The sequence below is a fragment of the Cicer arietinum genome, chromosome 8 (assembly GCF_000331145.2).
Source record: "Cicer arietinum cultivar CDC Frontier isolate Library 1 chromosome 8, Cicar.CDCFrontier_v2.0, whole genome shotgun sequence".
Taxonomy (NCBI): Eukaryota; Viridiplantae; Streptophyta; class Magnoliopsida; order Fabales; family Fabaceae; genus Cicer; species Cicer arietinum.
Window position 1 is genome coordinate 4,149,633 of NC_021167.2, and position 18,607 is coordinate 4,168,239.

Sequence of the window (18,607 nt, forward strand, 5' to 3'; positions counted from 1 at the left end):
TTTCCAACACATTTAAAATAGCATATCAATTGTCGAAGTACAGCACATGTGACAAAATATATTAATTAACTAGTAACCACCAAAATAAATGTGTCACAACTATATATATATATAGTAAATATATAAAGTCTTTTACATTATCGATCAATCTAATATCAGTAAATCAATAAAAATTAATATATTTAATTATAATTATTATATATAAATAAAAACAAAGATATATTAATATCAATGTTTATCGGTTGAAGTAAGCTTTATGGTAATATTATATACCTAACAATAATGAGTAGTGAAGATATAAACGATGATAGGCTAAAAGCAGAATCATTGTTTGACTTAGCTAGCTAGAGATGGCATCAAGTTGCAACAAAGGGTTCGCAGATAGTTATATGATATTGAATCCGGAGCATGCTCATTCCATAGAAATTATTCGTCTTTTATTTTCACGTAACATAGGACATAGAAAATTTGTGGAAAGTCATGCTGAGGGATCTGTGGAAGGAAGCTTCCGAAGTAGATGGCTTATATTTGTTTCTATTGTTCTTCAGAAACTTATTTTGTTTGTGGCTAAGCCACTTGCCATGCTTGGTTCTTTCATTGAGATGTTCATCAACCTCATTGCCCTCAATGGAGGCATCACTATGATTATACTTAACTTTCTCACAGGTTTGTTTTCAGATTTTAACTTAATCTCATTCATTATTTAAATTCGTGTCTTAAAGAGAAATCTAATTTATTTCTTTTTGTCAAATTTTGAAATTATTTGCTTGTTTTATTCAAAATCAAAGAAATTAAAATAAAATCTTCTTAACCAAATTTCAAACAAGTCATTAATTAGTATGAAGAAAATTATAATATATTAATAATAATTTATTTTTTAGTAGAAAAAATATAAATAAATTATTGTACTAATCTTACATAGGAGAAATAATAATTCAATTAATTTTGTTTTAATTATATTAAACTAATAAGTTTTATTCATGTATAATTATTTTTTTTCAATTTATATTTTCATACAGCAAATATTATTTTCCCGACTTACTACATAGTACTTCATAGAGTAACGATTGAAATGATAGGTGTAATTCATGTTAAAAATAAAACTTTTAACTATAAAAAGTTGATATAATTTTTTTTTTTGTCTTATAAAAACTTGATATTTTATTTTATTTTATGATTTTTTTATTGACTGATATGTTAATTTGGTCTTTAGATGAAATCTAGGTTGTGGAAACAAAATTATTAATATATCCTCTATAAAATAATATATTTTTGAATTTAAATAGTGAATTTATTAATACTTAAAATTAACAAATTTTTTGTTTTACAATAAAATTATGAAACCCTTTTTTCAAAATAAATATTCCGCTTACTTTTATGTATATAAATTTCATATCAAGTAACTTCATTTTTATAAGATTTAGAACTTCCTTCAAATTTTATAAACAATTATTTTGATCAACCCTAAAAAAATAGACTTTTTATCGATAACTATAGCAAGTGTAACACATTAAAGTTTGATAGATCTATGGACAATGAATGACTTTAAATTTTAATTTGAAATTATCATGATTATATTTATTTTATAATTAAAAATTATTTTTAAAAGTTAATATTTATATTATATATGACTATCTACACGCAATAATCCAGACTTATGCAAATGCATAAATTTTGTTTGTAAAAACAAAAAACAAATGGTAAAAGAAAAAGTCGTAGTATATAGTTTCTTTTACTGCATTGAAACAACCTATCAATTCAAAAAAAAAAAAAAAAACTGTCGAATAGAAAAAAAGAAGAAGCTTCTTTATACGTTAAAGTTAACCAAAATACAATTAATTCATAAATTAGCCTTTTACAAGAGTGAAGAGCCACAGCTAAAGTAACACGAATTATTTATATCAACTTCAAATTTTACAGCAAAATCTTGTACGGTGGATTTGATTCGAATGAGCTGGTGTATATGATGGGTGTTGGTGTGCTCACAGCTATGTGGGGCTTGTAAATGCTTTATTAATTATAACATGTTACTTTCATGAATGAGGCTAGTATATTATTGGGTCCCACTTTTAAACACGTGATTTGGTGATTTTTTTACACTCTTCATATAACTTGAGTTGACTTTATTTACTATGATTTTGGATTTACACTTTGGTGTAAGAGATGGAGTATTTCTATATTTTAAAATCTAACTAGTCTTTTCATTTGAATTCATATATTATAATATAATCAATTCAAATATATTTTAACGTGGAGGAGATAAGAAGGATGAGGGATATTTTATATGTGTTCTATGGTTCAACTAGGGAAGAAGCATTACTTTAATAGAATAAAATTGTAAAAGAATGTTTAAGTACAAAACTTAAAGCAAATAATGTTTGATTGGTGATCTCCATTTCATATAATTGGGAACTAAATTTTTCGATTTTCACACATTTATAGAAAAGACATTTCATGTTTAATATTAACAATGAAACGATGAGGATGCCTAGTTATAGGTTTTTAATATGCCTTCTCATGGGTTTGGTTTTTTGTCTCCCAATGGTAGATCCAAACAGTTTTATTAGTGGGGCAAAAATTAGATAACATAAAAGAAAAATATTTTAAATTTTTACAAAATACACAATTTACAATTTTATATAAGTATATATAGTGTATTTTGTATTACTGTGTTGGGGAGTACGGGGAGTCCGACCCGAGTTATTTTTGCTCCTCCATCAGGCTATGATACTAAACATTTTTTGTCTGCTGGGGCACCAACCCCTATTGTATTACACATGCGTCCTCCCACACCTCATGTTTAAATTCTTCTTTACTATTTTCAATATTATGTTAGTATGTATGTCGATATATATATTGCAAACGATTGGAATTTCATGACTTTTGGTCCTGCATTTAAAAATATGTTAGGTTTGGACCATCTCTCATTTTAATTTTTTAATTAAAAAATAATAATATAATATATTTTAAATAACTTTAACACATGACACAATAATGTAGAATGAGTAACACTCATAAAATTACAATAAAATTCTCTAAAAATTTAACTTTCAACTTAAATAATTTTTTCATTTTTATAATTTACGAATAATTAATTCATATAGACGATTCTATATCGTGAAATCATACTATACTTTATCTAAAATATGTAAATCATTATTATTTTTTGTTTAAAAGTCTTACAAATGACAAAGAATATATTGACTTTTAAAATAAGAAATCCAATTCTATGAATTTATGAAAATAAAGAGATTAAAAGTTACAATTAAACTAATTTAAATTATGGATAGGAATTTTACTCATCACCATTCTCCAATTCCCTACAAAATGAACTAACTAACTAAAAGTTTAAAATAACTACCACCTTCCTTTCATTCTCCTCCAACTAAACTAACACTTAAATTTAACAAATTTTGTCTCTTTAGTAGGGTTTAAATAAATTAATTTGAATCAAATATATTAACTTCTTTAATATACTTTTATTTATAATTTGAAATGGTTGGAGTACTAGGTCAAGACTTTTCAAAATTAAGTATGTTTGACTATAAAGTCAAACTTAATTAAGTCATTTAAACTAAGTGTCTCAGACCTATCCACTAAAGCTATCTATTTAAATATATATAAATAATACCACTATAGTATAATTTGTTGCTATATTGTTATAATGTCAATTTTTTATGTTAAAATTATATGCAGATATTTATCTTTTAAAAAATTAAATATGTTGGCATATTTAACAAAAAATGATCTAGCTAAAAACTGATTTAAGGATAAATATCTAGTCCACTTAAACGTATGATTGTATATTAACCAAAAAGAGGTTTCTAAATATTGTAATGTTAATATCATTAGTAATAAGGGTCCAATATGGAATTTGATTATAATTGATTCATTTATCCATCTAAAAAGATTTCTTCTTCTATGCTCACTGATTAATTATTAATTATTATAAACAAAAACAGGTCATTTAGTGATCCCCGATCCAAAATCAGCAAAATACTTGTCTTGCATTGGAAATTTGGACCCACGAGTGAAAATAGTCGACATTCTCCAGCGTGAAGACAACAAATATTATGTTTCTCTAGCTATGATGGCTTCAAAAGCATGTTATGAGAATGCAGCTTTCCTTAAGAATACTATCACACATGACTGGAAGGTACACAATTTATCTTCTTTTTTATTTATTTATTTATTTATCAGTTCCATTGGATCATTTTTATCTTCTCAATTCATTTAATTTCATTTATCTTCTTACAGATGGAATATGTAGCATTTTTTGACTGCCAGAATGGTAAGAACTAAAAACCAAACCAACTCTATCTAATATCTATACACTATCCTTGTCTAGAATATAAGAAGATAAAATTGTTGATCTAATAATATAAGTAAATATTAACTAATTAATTTGACCTCATTAATGATTAAATGTTTAAATACACATTTAGTCTATGTTTTACAACTTTTGAAATTAGTTGGTTCTCTCATTTTTGATGATGTATAATCATCATAAATTACCTGACATGATGTATTCCATGTGAATTGAATAAAAATAAATTAATGTCATTATTTTTTTAATTAAATTATTTAATATATTATAATATCTTCTCCATTGTTGCCTTTGTTGTTGTTTTCTTTATCATATATCTTGAAATCACTTTGTGTGCCACATCATAAAAAATGAGAGGACCAACAAAATCTAAAAAGTTGTAAAAGGATGGACTAAAATTTGATTGTATAAACGAGAAACTAAAGTTAATTTTAAATAAATCAATAAAACTAAAAGTACATTTAAACCAAAATATAATTATTAAAATAACCTTTTATTTAGCTAAATTTTATTTTTTAATAACCTTTCTATTTTTATGAAACTAGTTCTTCATGATAGTTTAGAAAATAATTTTTTTTCATTATATTAAACAAATTAGAAATTAGATTAATTGATATTCTAAATTAACATTTTTTTTGTTTTTATTTGAGATTAGTTAGTGACCGAGAGAGTAAACAATACTGCTATTTGTATTCACAACTTCATGCTTAATTAAACCATTTTTAGAGTAATCGTATTTATTGGTATAAACACTTTAAAACTGTTCAAGACAATTTATGAAAACAGCTTATCATATATTTTCATAAGCCATTTGTCAATTTGTAAAAATAGCTTTCAAATATTAAAGCATACACAAGATAAGCTAGCCTTTATGCTAAACACTTAAACAAAAACATTTTTCTACCGAAGAAGAGTTAACTATATATCTATATGTTGATTAATTAAAATTTGCATGTATGAATATTGGTAGAATATCAAGGAAAGGCCACAACACAAGTATTGATATTGTTGGACAGATATAAGGACCGTGACACATATGTGGTGGCTTTCCGAGGAACAGAACCCTTTGATGCGGATGCATGGTGCACTGATCTTGACATCTCTTGGTATGGTATTCCCGGCGTCGGAAGAATGCACGGCGGCTTCATGAAAGCGTTAGGGTTACAAAAAAATTTGGGATGGCCTAAGGAGATTCAAAGAGATGAAAAACTTCCACCACTAGCTTATTATGTTGTTAGAGACATACTAAGAAAAGGTTTGAGTGAAAATCCTAATGCAAAGTTTATACTCACGGGACATAGTTTGGGTGGTGCATTAGCAATATTATTTCCAACCATAATGTTTTTACATGATGAGAAATTGTTGATTGAGAGGTTGGAAGGAATTTACACGTTTGGACAACCAAGAGTTGGAGATGATAGATATGCACAATTTATGAGACATAAAATGAAGGAAAATCGTGTAAGGTATTGTAGGTTTGTTTATTGCAATGACATTGTTCCTAGGTTGCCGTACGATGATAAGGATATGTTGTTCAAGCACTTTGGGGTTTGCCTTTTCTTTAATAGGCGATATGAACTCAAGGTACATTTTTTTTTATTGCTAAATTTTATAGTAAATGAGATTCCTTCTCCTCTCTAATTATCATTACATTTGTCCATAGGTTGTTGAAGAAGAACCCAACAAAAACTATTTCTCGTTATGGTGTGTGATACCGATGGTACTCAACGCTATCTTGGAAATTTTAAGGAGTTTTACCATTGCTTACCAAAATGGACCTCACTATAGAGAAGGATGGTTTCTTTTCTTTTTTAGGATGGTTGGTTTACTCATTCCTGGATTACCTGCTCACGGTCCCCAAGATTATATTAATTCCACTCTTCTCGGATCAATTGAAAGGCATTTCAAGGAAGATTAATTATGTAGCAATCTTTTATCAACATAAAAGAAGAACGATGTATCAATTAATAAGCATTATTTGATAGAGCATGCTAATTTGGCGCATCGACTTGAAATAAGGATGCAAATGCAAAGTTGTTTATTTTAGAACCATGTCTCTTTGTAGCATGTAAGAATTAAGAAACAATCCTCTTAGCTAAATTTGTGTTGAAATAAATTGTGGAGCTTAATTATATGGGAGCCCTCTTAAAAATTATACTATTGATTTGTTGTCAAATAGTTCTATATATTTATTGAGTAGAACAAAAAATGAGATTAAAAGTTGTTGGAAGACAAAGGTGTGGCAAAACAACTTAAACATATATATATGCTTCTTGTAACAACAACTAACTACTAACTCGTGATCACTTGATCGTATTTTTTTATGGTGAAAACATTGCAACTAAATACATTATAACATTTAAAATTAATTGATTTTTTTTATTTAAAATTAGTAGTTAATTTGTTGGAAGGTGGAGTTAAAATCATGACATCTTTGAGACTCTAGCTCTCTTCTGTCGCCTTATAATTCCCACTTAAAATTAATTAATCAGCTAATGATAGATCATTAGTTAATATGGTATACAAGTAGATAAAAAAAATCAGTTGATACTATGTTATTCAAAGTTACTTAAATGAAAGTTTGAGAGTTGGGACGTATAAATTTTGTTATGTAATAGATACATAGTTTAATCTCTATTAATAAATTTCACCTCTAATTAATTAGAACTAATTTTTTTTATCACAATTACTAATAATTAATAACATTTGTCTATCCATAAAAATTTAAGAGTTTTTAGGTTTATTACTTTGTCCGTAAAAAGAGTGTTTCAGCTAATTAACCAGTTAAAAAAAACCGGTCCTGGGTTCAACTAGACCGAATTTGTATTGTCCAAATGCTTATTATTAGAGATGGTTGGAAAATGAAAATGAAACACAGCAGGCTGAGACGGTGCGGAACGAGCGAGCGATAGAGGGAACGAGGGAGATAGAGAGAGCGAGATCTTCAATTTAGGGTTTTGAATTTCATTTACATCAAGGTCAGTGAGAGCCTATTTCACCAAATTCTTTCAATTTTTTCGTAATTCGTTTTTTTTCTATTGCTGTAGAAATCCAATCCCAAAAGCAGATTTTCATTTGGTAAATTGGTATATCATGATGATGATGATGAAGATTTTTGTGTGTGAGAAAGAAGTGTGCTTGTTATGTGCAGGGAGAAAGTGTGAGATTTTTAGAGAGAGAGGTGTGAGAACGCTGAGTGCTCTGCTGAGAGATTCCATTACCCCAACACGACGAGGTGGATAGAACTTTTTTTTTTCTTTTCTTGTTTTGTTTTTGGTTGTGATTTTCCCCCTCAGAGTGGTAGCTTTTCAATCTCTTCCGTTAAGCTTTGTTCAAGTTTCAAATGGAACAGCGAAAGCTTGTGGTTAGTCATTCACATTCAATTTGTTTATCTTTGTTCATTTGCTCGTATTTTTACTTTTAATTGCAATAATCAAAATTTTGACATTGTTTGTTTTGGTTTTTTTTATTGGTTTATTCCTTTAATGAATTGTGTTCACAAAATTGCACATTAGGTTTTGGGTATTCCGTGGGATGTTGATACCGATGGATTGAAAGAATACATGAGCAAATATGGTGAACTAGAAGATTGCATTGTCATGAAGGTTAGCTCTTCCCATTTTTCTGTTTTTCTATTTAATGTTCAATTCATGAATGATTGTCTACCTTATCAATAACAAATGTACTCCATCCGTTCCAAAATATAAGCAAAAAAGTTGATGTATATTGGACCAAATACATCGACTTTCTTGCTTATATTTTGGGACGGAGGGAGTATATAAATGTATGTATAAACAAGGCTGTGTGCCCATTATTCAATTTCTAACTTATTTAAATGGGAAATGCTGAATAGTAAAAAAACGAAATCTCGGGAAAAAGTTGACAGCCATTATGATTAGTAAATTTTTACATTTATCTTACCATGTTTACTGTCAAAAGCCAAACTGTCATATTAAAACCGAACACAGTACTTGTTAGTGCATTTCGTGGAAGGTATGTTTAGTAAAGAATGGCAATTCTCTATTAAAATTTACAGTTTAACTTTTTGTATTATATGCATGTATGGTTGTGTTAGCTCAATCCCTTTTGTGCTTCTATTTTTCATAGTGTTGTCAAATAGCGGCGATAGCGCTATAGCATAGCGGATTTTGATGAATCCACTATGAAAACCGTGACGCCATCCTAGTTTCGATTTTAGGACAATAGCGGCCACTATTTCAATTTCTGCCAGCCGAAATAGCAGCAATAGCGGAAAAAGGGAGAATTTTAGGGTTTTTAAAAATAATAAAACTGAATATTTTGCATGAGTGCCAAACATGGCCTATTTTGCATGAGTTAGTGAGTATTGCTCCTATATTCACTTCAATAAGTATACCTTTCAATATATAAGCTATGCTATGGCTCCATTTCCTTTTTTATTTGTATGCAACATGCCTTTTTTATATGTAATTTACTTATTTCAACCTCTATGCGGCCTCTGCTATTTGACCACAATGCTGTCCGCTATTTTACATAGTAGATTTTTAATGTTTCGCTATTTTCCGCAATCCACTATTGATAACACTGATTTTTCATTGAATATAATTAGTTAACTTTATTCTCTACTAAGTATTATAAAGTAATTAAGACTGATGGAGATCTAGTTTGTTATGTTCTTGAAATATCAATGCATGAGTAGCACACTAAAATATTTGCAGTAATAATCCATTTTGGTCCCCCAAAGCTATGCTGTGAGTTGCGCGGCTATTTTGTGCAATTGCAGAGCTGCGGAGTGGGGTGGAGACATGCTGCGACACAATTATCCCATGCTTATTTTTCTTAAATTTAAAGAGAAAAAGTGACATGTGTAAAGTAGGTGCGAAAAACAAACAGAAAAGAAGTGAAGAAAATATCAAATTGGTTTATCACTTCCGCCGAATGTCAAATATAAATGTCGTTTACAGGGATAGGTTAGATTTCCCCTGTACCACTAAGTTTGCTGGAGATGCATTCTAATCTACTTATTTTAATTCAGGAGCGTTCAACTGGGCGATCTCGTGGTTTTGGATATGTTACATTTGCTTCATTGGATGATGCCAAGGTAACTTTCACCTAGACACACGCGTATATTGCTGGTCACACTTGCATCTACATGCTATATCATGAGTTTTATGTATATCTGGCTGCAGGAAGTATTGTCCGGTGAACATGTTCTTGGTAATAGGATGCTGGAAGTCAAAGTGGCCACACCAAAGGTTACAGAAATGTTTGCTTAAAACCTAAAGTCTAGTCTTGTCATTGCTGTTTTACTTATAGAAAATATAGAACCATGTGTTGTGATTGTAATACTTATCTCGTGATGTTTGCATTTTAAAGGAGGAGATGAGAGCACCAGCCAAGAAAGTTACCAGAATTTTTGTGGCCAGAATTCCACAATCAGTGACCGAAGCAACTTTTAGAAGGTATACAACTGTTGGCATCTTCATTAAAATAATCCAGACTCATGAGTTTTTTTTTTGTTGGTGATATACTCATAAATAATATAGGAAATTCATGTATTAGTCTTCTGTCCTTTTTTCTTTTCTTTTTATGGCAGTCATTTTGAGAAATATGGCGAGATAACAGATTTGTACATGCCAAAGGTACTTTACTCCCATTGATTGTCCATTGCAGACTTATGTGAAATTGAATCTTTTATTTATCTGAGTTTTTAATTATATATAATTTTTCATTTATTTTCAACAGGATCAAGGCTCAAAGATGCATCGTGGAATTGGTTTTATCACTTTTGCAAATGCAGGTTGGGTCATTTATTGTAGCCTATGTATCTTCTTTACGTATAACTGTCTGCATATGTTAAAGATATGGGATTTATCATGCTTACTTTCTATAATTTATCTTTGGTAGTTATTTAGGATCTTGATCCTCATTTGGAAAAGAGGAATTTTGACAGTACTTGCTATCTGTGCTATTTTCATGTGTACTATCTGCACCATTTTAGTTTTGCTTTGATTTTTTGTTCTTAGACTTACTTCTAAAGTAAAGTGGAAAGGATACATATCAATTGCTTTAAGAAAGATGTTCTATCTTGCAGAATCTGTGGAGAATTTGATGTCAGAAACCCATGAACTCGGAGGTTCTGCTGTGGTGGTTGATCGAGCTACTCCTAAGGCAAGAGTTTGTATAGCTTCTCATTTTATGGAAGAATAGTTGTGAAAATTCCAGAGTGGTGGTCAGTGTCTAACAAAGACATTTTAAAAAATAAAATAAACTAATGCTAGTGGGTTTCAATTCCATTTGGTATCATTGTTTAGATCTTACTATTGAAGGATATTTGATTATTTATAATTTTCTGTATCATAACTTAGTCATCCCATTTTTATAGGATGATGACGTTAAGCCAACTGGCAGAATTTCACAGGGAGGATATGGTGCATACAATGCATATATTTCTACAGCAACTAGATATGCAGCCCTTGGAGCTCCTACTTTGTATGACCATCCTGGCCCAATTTATGGAAGTAAGCATGCAAGCATCACTCACCTATATTCAATTAAAATGACTAATGTTGCTTCATACTGACTATATCACTTTGTAAATTAGGGGGAGAGCCTCGTCGGAGAATTAGTAAAAAGATTTTTGTTGGTCGTTTACCCCCAGAAGCAAATTCTGACGATCTCCGTCAATATTTTGGGAGATTTGGCCATATAGAAGATGTTTACATTCCCAGAGTAAGATATGAACAAAAAAACTTATACCAGTGATTGAAGCTGATTAACTCAACTATCTTTTTATGTGTAGGATCCTAAGCGAACAGGTCATAGGGGTTTTGGATTTGTTACTTTTGCTGAAGAAGGTGTAGCAGATCGTGTCTCTCGAAGGCCTCATGAGATTCTTGGACATGAGGTGTTTTATTTTGGCTCTGCCTCAGCTGGTGCATTGTATTTTACCTTTGCTTCAAAATTCAAATGTTTAGGTGTTTTGATAGGAGATCTATGGGGCAGTGTAGGTGGAGATTAACCCGCCTTCTTCAAAATGCCCATTCCTGTTTTAAGCCTTAGCTGGCACATTCCACTAGAAGGGAATGAGTCATTAAAATTTTGGATTCCTGTGTTATTGCTTCATTGTTTACAGTAGTTACATTACATAGCAGATCTTTACATCTGACCCATATCATTCACGAAAGTTTGAATTCTTTATGACATAACATCGTGTTGGGAACATCAACATGAACTCAACGGTGATCTTTTATTTTTATTTTTTTATGTATGCACACATTTCAGAAGAATAAACTTGTGTAACCTTGTGTACATTTGCATGTCAATTCCTGTTGCTATAAGTTTTCGACTTGTATGTGTGTTTTATGCTTGTTACTGTATAAATATGATTTGACTGACTAGCAGCTTGCACCTGCAGGTTGCAATAGATTCGGCCACACCTGTTGACGATGCTGGGCCCAGTGGAAATTTTATGATGAACAATATGGAACCTTATGGGGGATATGGTGGTCCATTGCGAAGTTATGGAAGGATGTACGGTGGCTTAGACTACGATGATGTGAGTATTTATGCACTAATGATTATCACCAAACATGTAAGGGAAATGGAAAATCGGATGATTTGCAGTGTCGTCAATTGCGGATAGCAGAAAATTGCAATTTCTTCAAACTATGCTATGCTACAGTGCTATAGCATTTCAATAGCGGCCATTTGAGAATACTTTGTACTATATAGCAGCTATTTGACAACACTTATAATTTGCCAAAAATGTAGGCACCTCAATATCTTTGGAATTTAGGCATTTAATAGTTTCTTGGTTCTTGTCCATAGTACTAGTGTAGTATCTGCTGTATGAAATGTTTTAGTTTTCTATGTCATAAAAATTTGATAATCTGTGTTGCACTTGTGCTCCTTGCGCGTGCACGCATTTTAGCCTTTTGTTTATACATTGTTTTCTTTTGCAGTGGGGTTATGGAGTTCCCAGTGGGAGGCCATCAAGAGCAGACTGGAGGTATAGACCATACTAATATGGCAAGGTTCTATTGTGGCATTGCTTCTGCAGTGCTAGTATGTAGGCCTGCAAACTGTGGTGCAGGTCTTCTAGTAGTAATGAATTATGTAGTTGTAAGCACTGAAGGTCGGTCGGATATTACCTAATCTATTGTAATAGCGGAAATACTTATTTTCTTATGCTTGAACAATTTATTTATCATCTTGTATCTAATCATAGTGCAGATTATGGTCTGTTAGATCTCTTTATTGACATAATTAACTTATTAAACTTAAGAGTTATGAAGTGTTCATTATGTATTGTCAAACTGGAAATGTTGATTTATGATCCAGAATAAACTAGCGGTCTAGTTTGTCTATCATGTTGAATACTTGTATTGATAATCGGCTGTTCTTTTTTCAGCCGTTTTTTGCAGTGCATGTCTTTTTAGTGCACGATACCAAAATATGTTCCAACAGGACCTGTTTTATTATGCCGTGAATACTGTTTCCCCATTCTGATAATAGACTCCTTAAATTGAAGATGTTTGATTTTTTAACCCACAGTATGTATTTACTACCCAAACTAGTTGATGGTAGATGTAAGATACAATCCAATATTAATTTGTTTGACCTGTGTAATCTGAATCACTTGCATTATGGTTTAATAGTGCATATCTATCTACCTGCGTTGATCAAAGAAAAGAAAATTTGGACATGGAAGGCTCATTTTGTCGCCTCATGAATGGTGCCAAAATACATCAAATGGCATTAAGAAAATATGGTATTCATATTTAAAAATATTTACGTATACATGTCATTGAAATATGGTGTTCCTGTTGAGTTTACCTGAAAAATTTTAAAAAAAACTACAAGGGGAACGTGTGCTTGGGATCGATCACGGAGCATGGCTGCAGAAGCAGCTGCTTGGAGGCCATATTTGGCTATATTTGGGGAATGAAAATACTTTCCATGTCTTGGAAACATGCTGTTCTTGTTGATCTGGTGTAAAGCTTCTCATCTTTTCAGCTTTCATCTGCGCCCTTCTCAGCTTGTTTAGAATCTTATCCATTGATGACGATTTCTTCTTTTCCAATTTCATCTGTGTCAACATTTTCATTATCAAGAAAGAGAACTAAAGATGTCTCTGCTTTAGTCACTGACTAATGTATTACAGACTGAATGTATATTTACATGTTTATGATGAGTTTTTGTATATGATTATATATGATACTACTTTTATGTTGCTTATGAAATTCGGTTGAATTAGGGACACACCATATAAGAATGTTCAGTATACAAACCTCAAGTTTTTGTATTGCAGCTTCAGCCTTTGCTTTCTGCAAGCTCTCCCAAGCAATGATTTTAGCTTCATCTCTCTCAAACCTGCATCAAAATAGAAGTTCGTTGATAAATACATAACAAAACAATGGCATTTTCCCTCTTTTGCTCATTCAATGTAATCATTTAAATAATTGTATTCTCCAATTCATTCAAAAAATGAAGAAAAAAAACAAAAAACAGAAGAAGACTATCTACACTATCTAACATACTTGGAACTGGAAGTGTCAGACATTGACTCTGCAATATCCAAACCTGAAGTATTGGCTTCTGTTCTACTTCGCTTCAATTCTTTACCATGTGAAGAACTTAGCTTAGATGCATAACTTTTAGACCATTTAATAACATTAGCTTGGCAGTCTACCTGCACATCTCTGACATCTAACTTTGCTGAATGGCAAATTTTTTGATCCATGGCCAAATTGGGGGAGGAAGATTTTGTAGATGAATGGTCCTCATTTTCAGTCTCTGGAGAGCTCATTTGAGTCCCTTTATCAATTTTTGAGTTAGAAGATACCACAGTGTCCTCATTCTTAGTTCTATCATGTTTCTCATCTGCAAACCAAAATACAATAGCTAGTAGTTTTTTCATACATAAAAGTTTAGGTAACTTGACTTCACAGATCTCAACAAAACCAAGACAGAACAATTCAAAGTTCGTTACAAAAGTACTTATAGATTATTATAGCTTGTAATATGTCAAAAACAGTTTCCACAAAAAAATTACTTTCTCAAGAATAAAATATAAATAAAAAAGTCCCTGAATAGTTACATCAATTTTTCAGATAATTTTTGTTTATATTTCATTCCAAAGAGATATGAAAAATGGAACAAGAACTTTATACCATGAGAATTTGGCGAAGATGGATCGGAAAGCAACTCCGACCACGAAGGTGCGTCAAACACGGACGAAAGAACAACACCATTTTCATTAAGCATTGAACTACTATTATCATCAATATCATAAACTGGACCATCATATTCATGTGCATAATAATGTTGAAGAGAAACAACATCTGGTGCCAACACTCCAGTTGTAAAAGGAGAACCACCCATCATAAAGTTTTTCACTACCAAACCATGTCTCAGTGGAATTGTAGGTGAATAATAATAATTTGAGTAGTAATTAGTTGTTCCTTGTTGCACAATTGGACCACTTTTTGATTTGGGTCTTCTCTGATTTTGAACATAGCAACTTTTATTGTTACTATTACTTGTATAGCTTGAAGCAGAAACTGGACTAGAAATCCATCTCTCTGCATCATCCCATTTGGAAGGTATTGTTCTTCCACTGTTGAAACCTTGTCTTCTATTGCTGCTTCTTGTTGGATGCAATAATCTCTCTGAATTCCAACCATTTTTGTTCTCTATGTTTTTTTCGCTGTAGTTTGGTGCTTTTGGACTTAAGAATGAACCTAGCTTCTGAGATGTACCAGAATTCTTCTTCATAATAACACTATCTCACCTTTTCAGCTTGCAAAACTCTCTTGTGAAACACTATGTTACTTAGTTACTACCAATATATGGTAAATTTTGTTTTTGCTGATAGGAAATGTTTGATTTTTGTTGCTAAACGAGTGTGATGTATAGTTTAATCAATCTTTGTCAAAGTGACATTTATATATAGTCGGTTATAACTAAGTGACATTTTATGATATCATCGAAATATAAAAAAAAAACAAAAGACTAATGTGTGGACAAGTTTAGGTTTTGAAACGTTTCGTATAAGTCCAATAATAATACAACAAGTGAAACTATTTTGTAAAGATAAGAACCATTGCGTTGTGGACATGAGCTGTGAGACATTGTGCTGAATTTCATAAAATATGTCCTTCCATTTGTCTTGTCATATCTTTGAACGCTTCACTCCTAATTAATAACCAAACAATTGAGTGTGCCTAAAGCGAATCCAAGGTATTAGTATAATTATGAACCGTATAAAGTTGGTAATTAAATACTCTCACATATCTCAATTCCAAGCAAAAGGCCAATTTTCATAATATTAAAAATTATAATTAAATATCTTTATACTCAATTTCATTTAACAAATGTTGATATTATTAAGTTATCTCTCTCGTGTTGGAACCTATACATCAAAATTGTGTGAATTAATTATAGTGAAATTTATTATTTTTTTAAGATAAAATAAATTATAATTAAATGTATTTAATTTTTTATTTTCTTAGAAAATCTGTTTGATAGCACAGTTGCATTTTGTTGACATTATATATGTGCCTCATTTAGACTTCAAATAAAATATCTCATTTTATGTATCAATAAATAATATTTATCTTATATTTTTTTTATACTTATCAACGATAAATATTTATTTCGAGTTTTTATATGTATTAGTAAAAAATATTTGTTTCATTTTTTTAATAATTATTAATGATTTTTTTTTTAATATCTATTAATAACAAATATTTGTTATGTGTTTTTTTTTTTTTTATGAATAAGTGGCTAATATTTGTCACGTGATTTATTTATATTTATCAAATATGTGTCATGTGTTTTTTCTAATATTTATTAGTGAAAAATATTTGTTCCGTGTTTTTTTTATATCAGTGACATATATTCGTCCTGTGAATTTTTATATTTATTATTAAAAAAATTATTCTGTGATTTTTTATATTTATTATATATCACTTATAAATATTTATTCTCTTTTTTTAATATGTATAAATGGTAAATATTGTCTTGTATTTTTTATCTATTAGTGACAAAGATTTATCCCGTATTTTTGTTATATTTATCAGTGACACATATATGTTTCATGTTTTTTTTTATATTCATCAATTTCAAATATTTCTCACGTGTTTTTTATAGATCCAGTGATAAATATATATTTTCTATTTTTTTTATTTTTTATGTAACAATAATAAATATTGGTGACTTGTTTTTTTAAGAGTTATTTTTTCATTCTTTATAACATTATTTTTTTTCTATTTCCATTTTTCTTTTCTCTTTTAATTTTCTCTCATATTCAACAAACAACTGTGGTTTTACATTCAAACCCACAAATAAACCAAAAAAATGAATAGACAATGTAGTAATTTTGCTAATAATATATTTTGATAAATAGCTAGAAATAATGAAAAAGAGAAATATGTTTACTGACCTGCTGGTAATTATAATGACCATTTTTCACAATAGTAATAGTTTTATTGAAAGAATAATTTTAAATGATTAATATAGAAATATTTTTGAAATAATAATATTTAATATAAAGAAATTAATTGACATTTTTTATATCTAAGTCAACCAAATGCATCATTGTTTTGCCTATAAATGAGGCACAAGAGAGTATGCATTTTTTATTAAAATAAAAAACTCTTTCTTATGGTAGTTGATAATTGACCGGCACAATTTTTAACAAGATCATCACATTAGCCAGCTGTTATGTAAATTTTTATTTATTTTTTATCACTATGGAAAGTTACTATTTGAGGAATAACACATGCACTGTTTAGATTGAAATAATTATGAATTATCTCATCTATCATTGTCTAATAACGTACGTATGTCGATCATGAAGCCATTTTATATAAACAAGTGACTATGATAAAAAGAACTGTCATATCAAAACCTATTAAAACTTAGAGGTACCTTCTCTTTGACTTTTCCGTAGAAAATATCTTGTTCCACATGTATATTGTGTTTGAATTTCAAAAATCATTGGGTAAATTTAGTTTAGCGAAAAGCTTTAATTTTTAACTTTGTAAAATCTCAGTGAAAATGAGAAGTAAAAATTATATTATCACCGTAGATTAAAATATATAGTGTTTCTCTATGAATAATATATATATATATATATATATATATATATATATAGGTTAGCATAATTAATGTTTCTCTATGATTATATAATTCCAAATGGCGAAAAAAAATTAAAGTTACGAGTAGGTAGGATAACACCACACGTGCATGTAATCCACAATATATATGAAAGAAAATGTAACTATGCAAATTAATTTTGTTTGGGGCTGAGGTCAGCCCCTTAGTGAAGATTTCCTTGCTTGCTTGTGCTTTGGAAGAAACACGAAGTGTGTTTCGTTATGCACGAATAAAAATTGATTTTTAAAAATTCAATTTTATTTAAAAGTGAATTAAAAATAAAATAATTTATATAAAAATATTTCAAATAAAATATTTAAAATTAAAAATCAATTACATAATTAAAAATTGCAAAATATTTGTTTGGTTTGACGTTAACAAAATTGTACAATTAAATTATGGTATTTCAATGCTACTTCAATTTGAGTTTTAGGAAGGTAGCACAATTCTAAAGAGGTTAAAATTATTATTTAAGTTAAATCAATTTTATGTATAAAATTTAATTCAACATCTATAACCATTTTGTCTTGCACTAAAAATAAAACCGAACATTCACCAAAGAAGTAGTGGCTATGTGTGGAGCTTCACCAACACTAGTAACTGTTCAATAGATGACAATAATTCAATTCAGGATTGTAGTTTGTGGGGTTATGACACATTAATAATGAAATGAAACATGTTCTGTACTTGATTACTACTGTTTGATACACCCTATCTTTCTTCTGCATAAACTTAACTTTCTTTTACTTCACTTGCATGAAAATATATCTGTGGTGCAGACAGAGTCAATTATTTGTCCAGCATCATACAGGGAAAAATAAATTATTTGTACACCACAGCATAAATTCAAAATTTACTAATATCACTAAATAAAGTACTGGTTTGGAAAAATAAAGTTGAACATTTTTATAAGACTATAAAAATAAAAAATTTGTTGTATTAATTGTTTTCTATTATCAAAATATCCTTACAGAGAAGTAATACATAAACATCAAATGCTTTATTCAACATAAACTATTGATTTCTAATACAAATATATAACAAACTAAAAAAAACAGAACATAAGGTTGAATAATTTCTCAATTTAGATTTTTATTTAATTATAAAATTAATTTAAAAATCATGATTTATCATCAC

At 29.6% G+C, this 18,607-nt stretch overlaps 3 protein-coding genes across 5 annotated transcripts; 2 read left to right on the top strand and 1 right to left on the bottom strand.

Annotated features, from left to right (window-relative positions):
* Positions 1-254: 254 nt before the first annotated feature.
* On the top strand, positions 255-6,482 carry LOC101491507 (triacylglycerol lipase OBL1). Its single transcript, XM_004511868.4, has 5 exons — positions 255-666; positions 3,963-4,156; positions 4,258-4,291; positions 5,298-5,911; positions 5,991-6,482. The coding sequence occupies exons 1-5, from the start codon at positions 351-353 to the stop codon at positions 6,243-6,245; spliced, it is 1,413 nt and encodes a 470-aa protein (XP_004511925.1). The 5' UTR covers positions 255-350; the 3' UTR covers positions 6,246-6,482.
* Positions 6,483-7,164: 682 nt separating this feature from the next.
* Positions 7,165-12,609, top strand: LOC101491820 (heterogeneous nuclear ribonucleoprotein 1). 2 transcript variants are annotated; one of them, XM_004511869.3, is made up of 14 exons: positions 7,165-7,305; positions 7,479-7,691; positions 7,843-7,932; positions 9,342-9,407; positions 9,496-9,561; positions 9,683-9,768; positions 9,903-9,948; positions 10,052-10,106; positions 10,401-10,477; positions 10,692-10,827; positions 10,911-11,038; positions 11,109-11,213; positions 11,724-11,864; positions 12,271-12,609. In XM_004511869.3, the coding sequence occupies exons 2-14, from the start codon at positions 7,671-7,673 to the stop codon at positions 12,331-12,333; spliced, it is 1,080 nt and encodes a 359-aa protein (XP_004511926.1). In that variant the 5' UTR covers positions 7,165-7,305; positions 7,479-7,670; the 3' UTR covers positions 12,334-12,609. The 2 variants fall into 2 exon arrangements, with proteins under 2 accessions (XP_004511926.1, XP_073220486.1); XM_073364385.1 differs by having other exon boundaries at positions 7,196-7,691.
* Positions 12,610-13,061: 452 nt separating this feature from the next.
* Positions 13,062-15,226, bottom strand: LOC101492148 (uncharacterized). 2 transcript variants are annotated; one of them, XM_004511870.4, is made up of 4 exons: positions 14,482-15,226; positions 13,849-14,191; positions 13,600-13,681; positions 13,062-13,397 (listed from the first exon to the last, which is right to left on the bottom strand). In XM_004511870.4, the coding sequence occupies exons 1-4, from the start codon at positions 15,083-15,085 to the stop codon at positions 13,194-13,196; spliced, it is 1,233 nt and encodes a 410-aa protein (XP_004511927.1). In that variant the 5' UTR covers positions 15,086-15,226; the 3' UTR covers positions 13,062-13,193. The 2 variants fall into 2 exon arrangements, with proteins under 2 accessions (XP_004511927.1, XP_012574525.1); XM_012719071.3 differs by having other exon boundaries at positions 13,258-13,397; positions 13,892-14,191.
* Between the last annotated feature and the right edge of the window lie 3,381 nt (positions 15,227-18,607).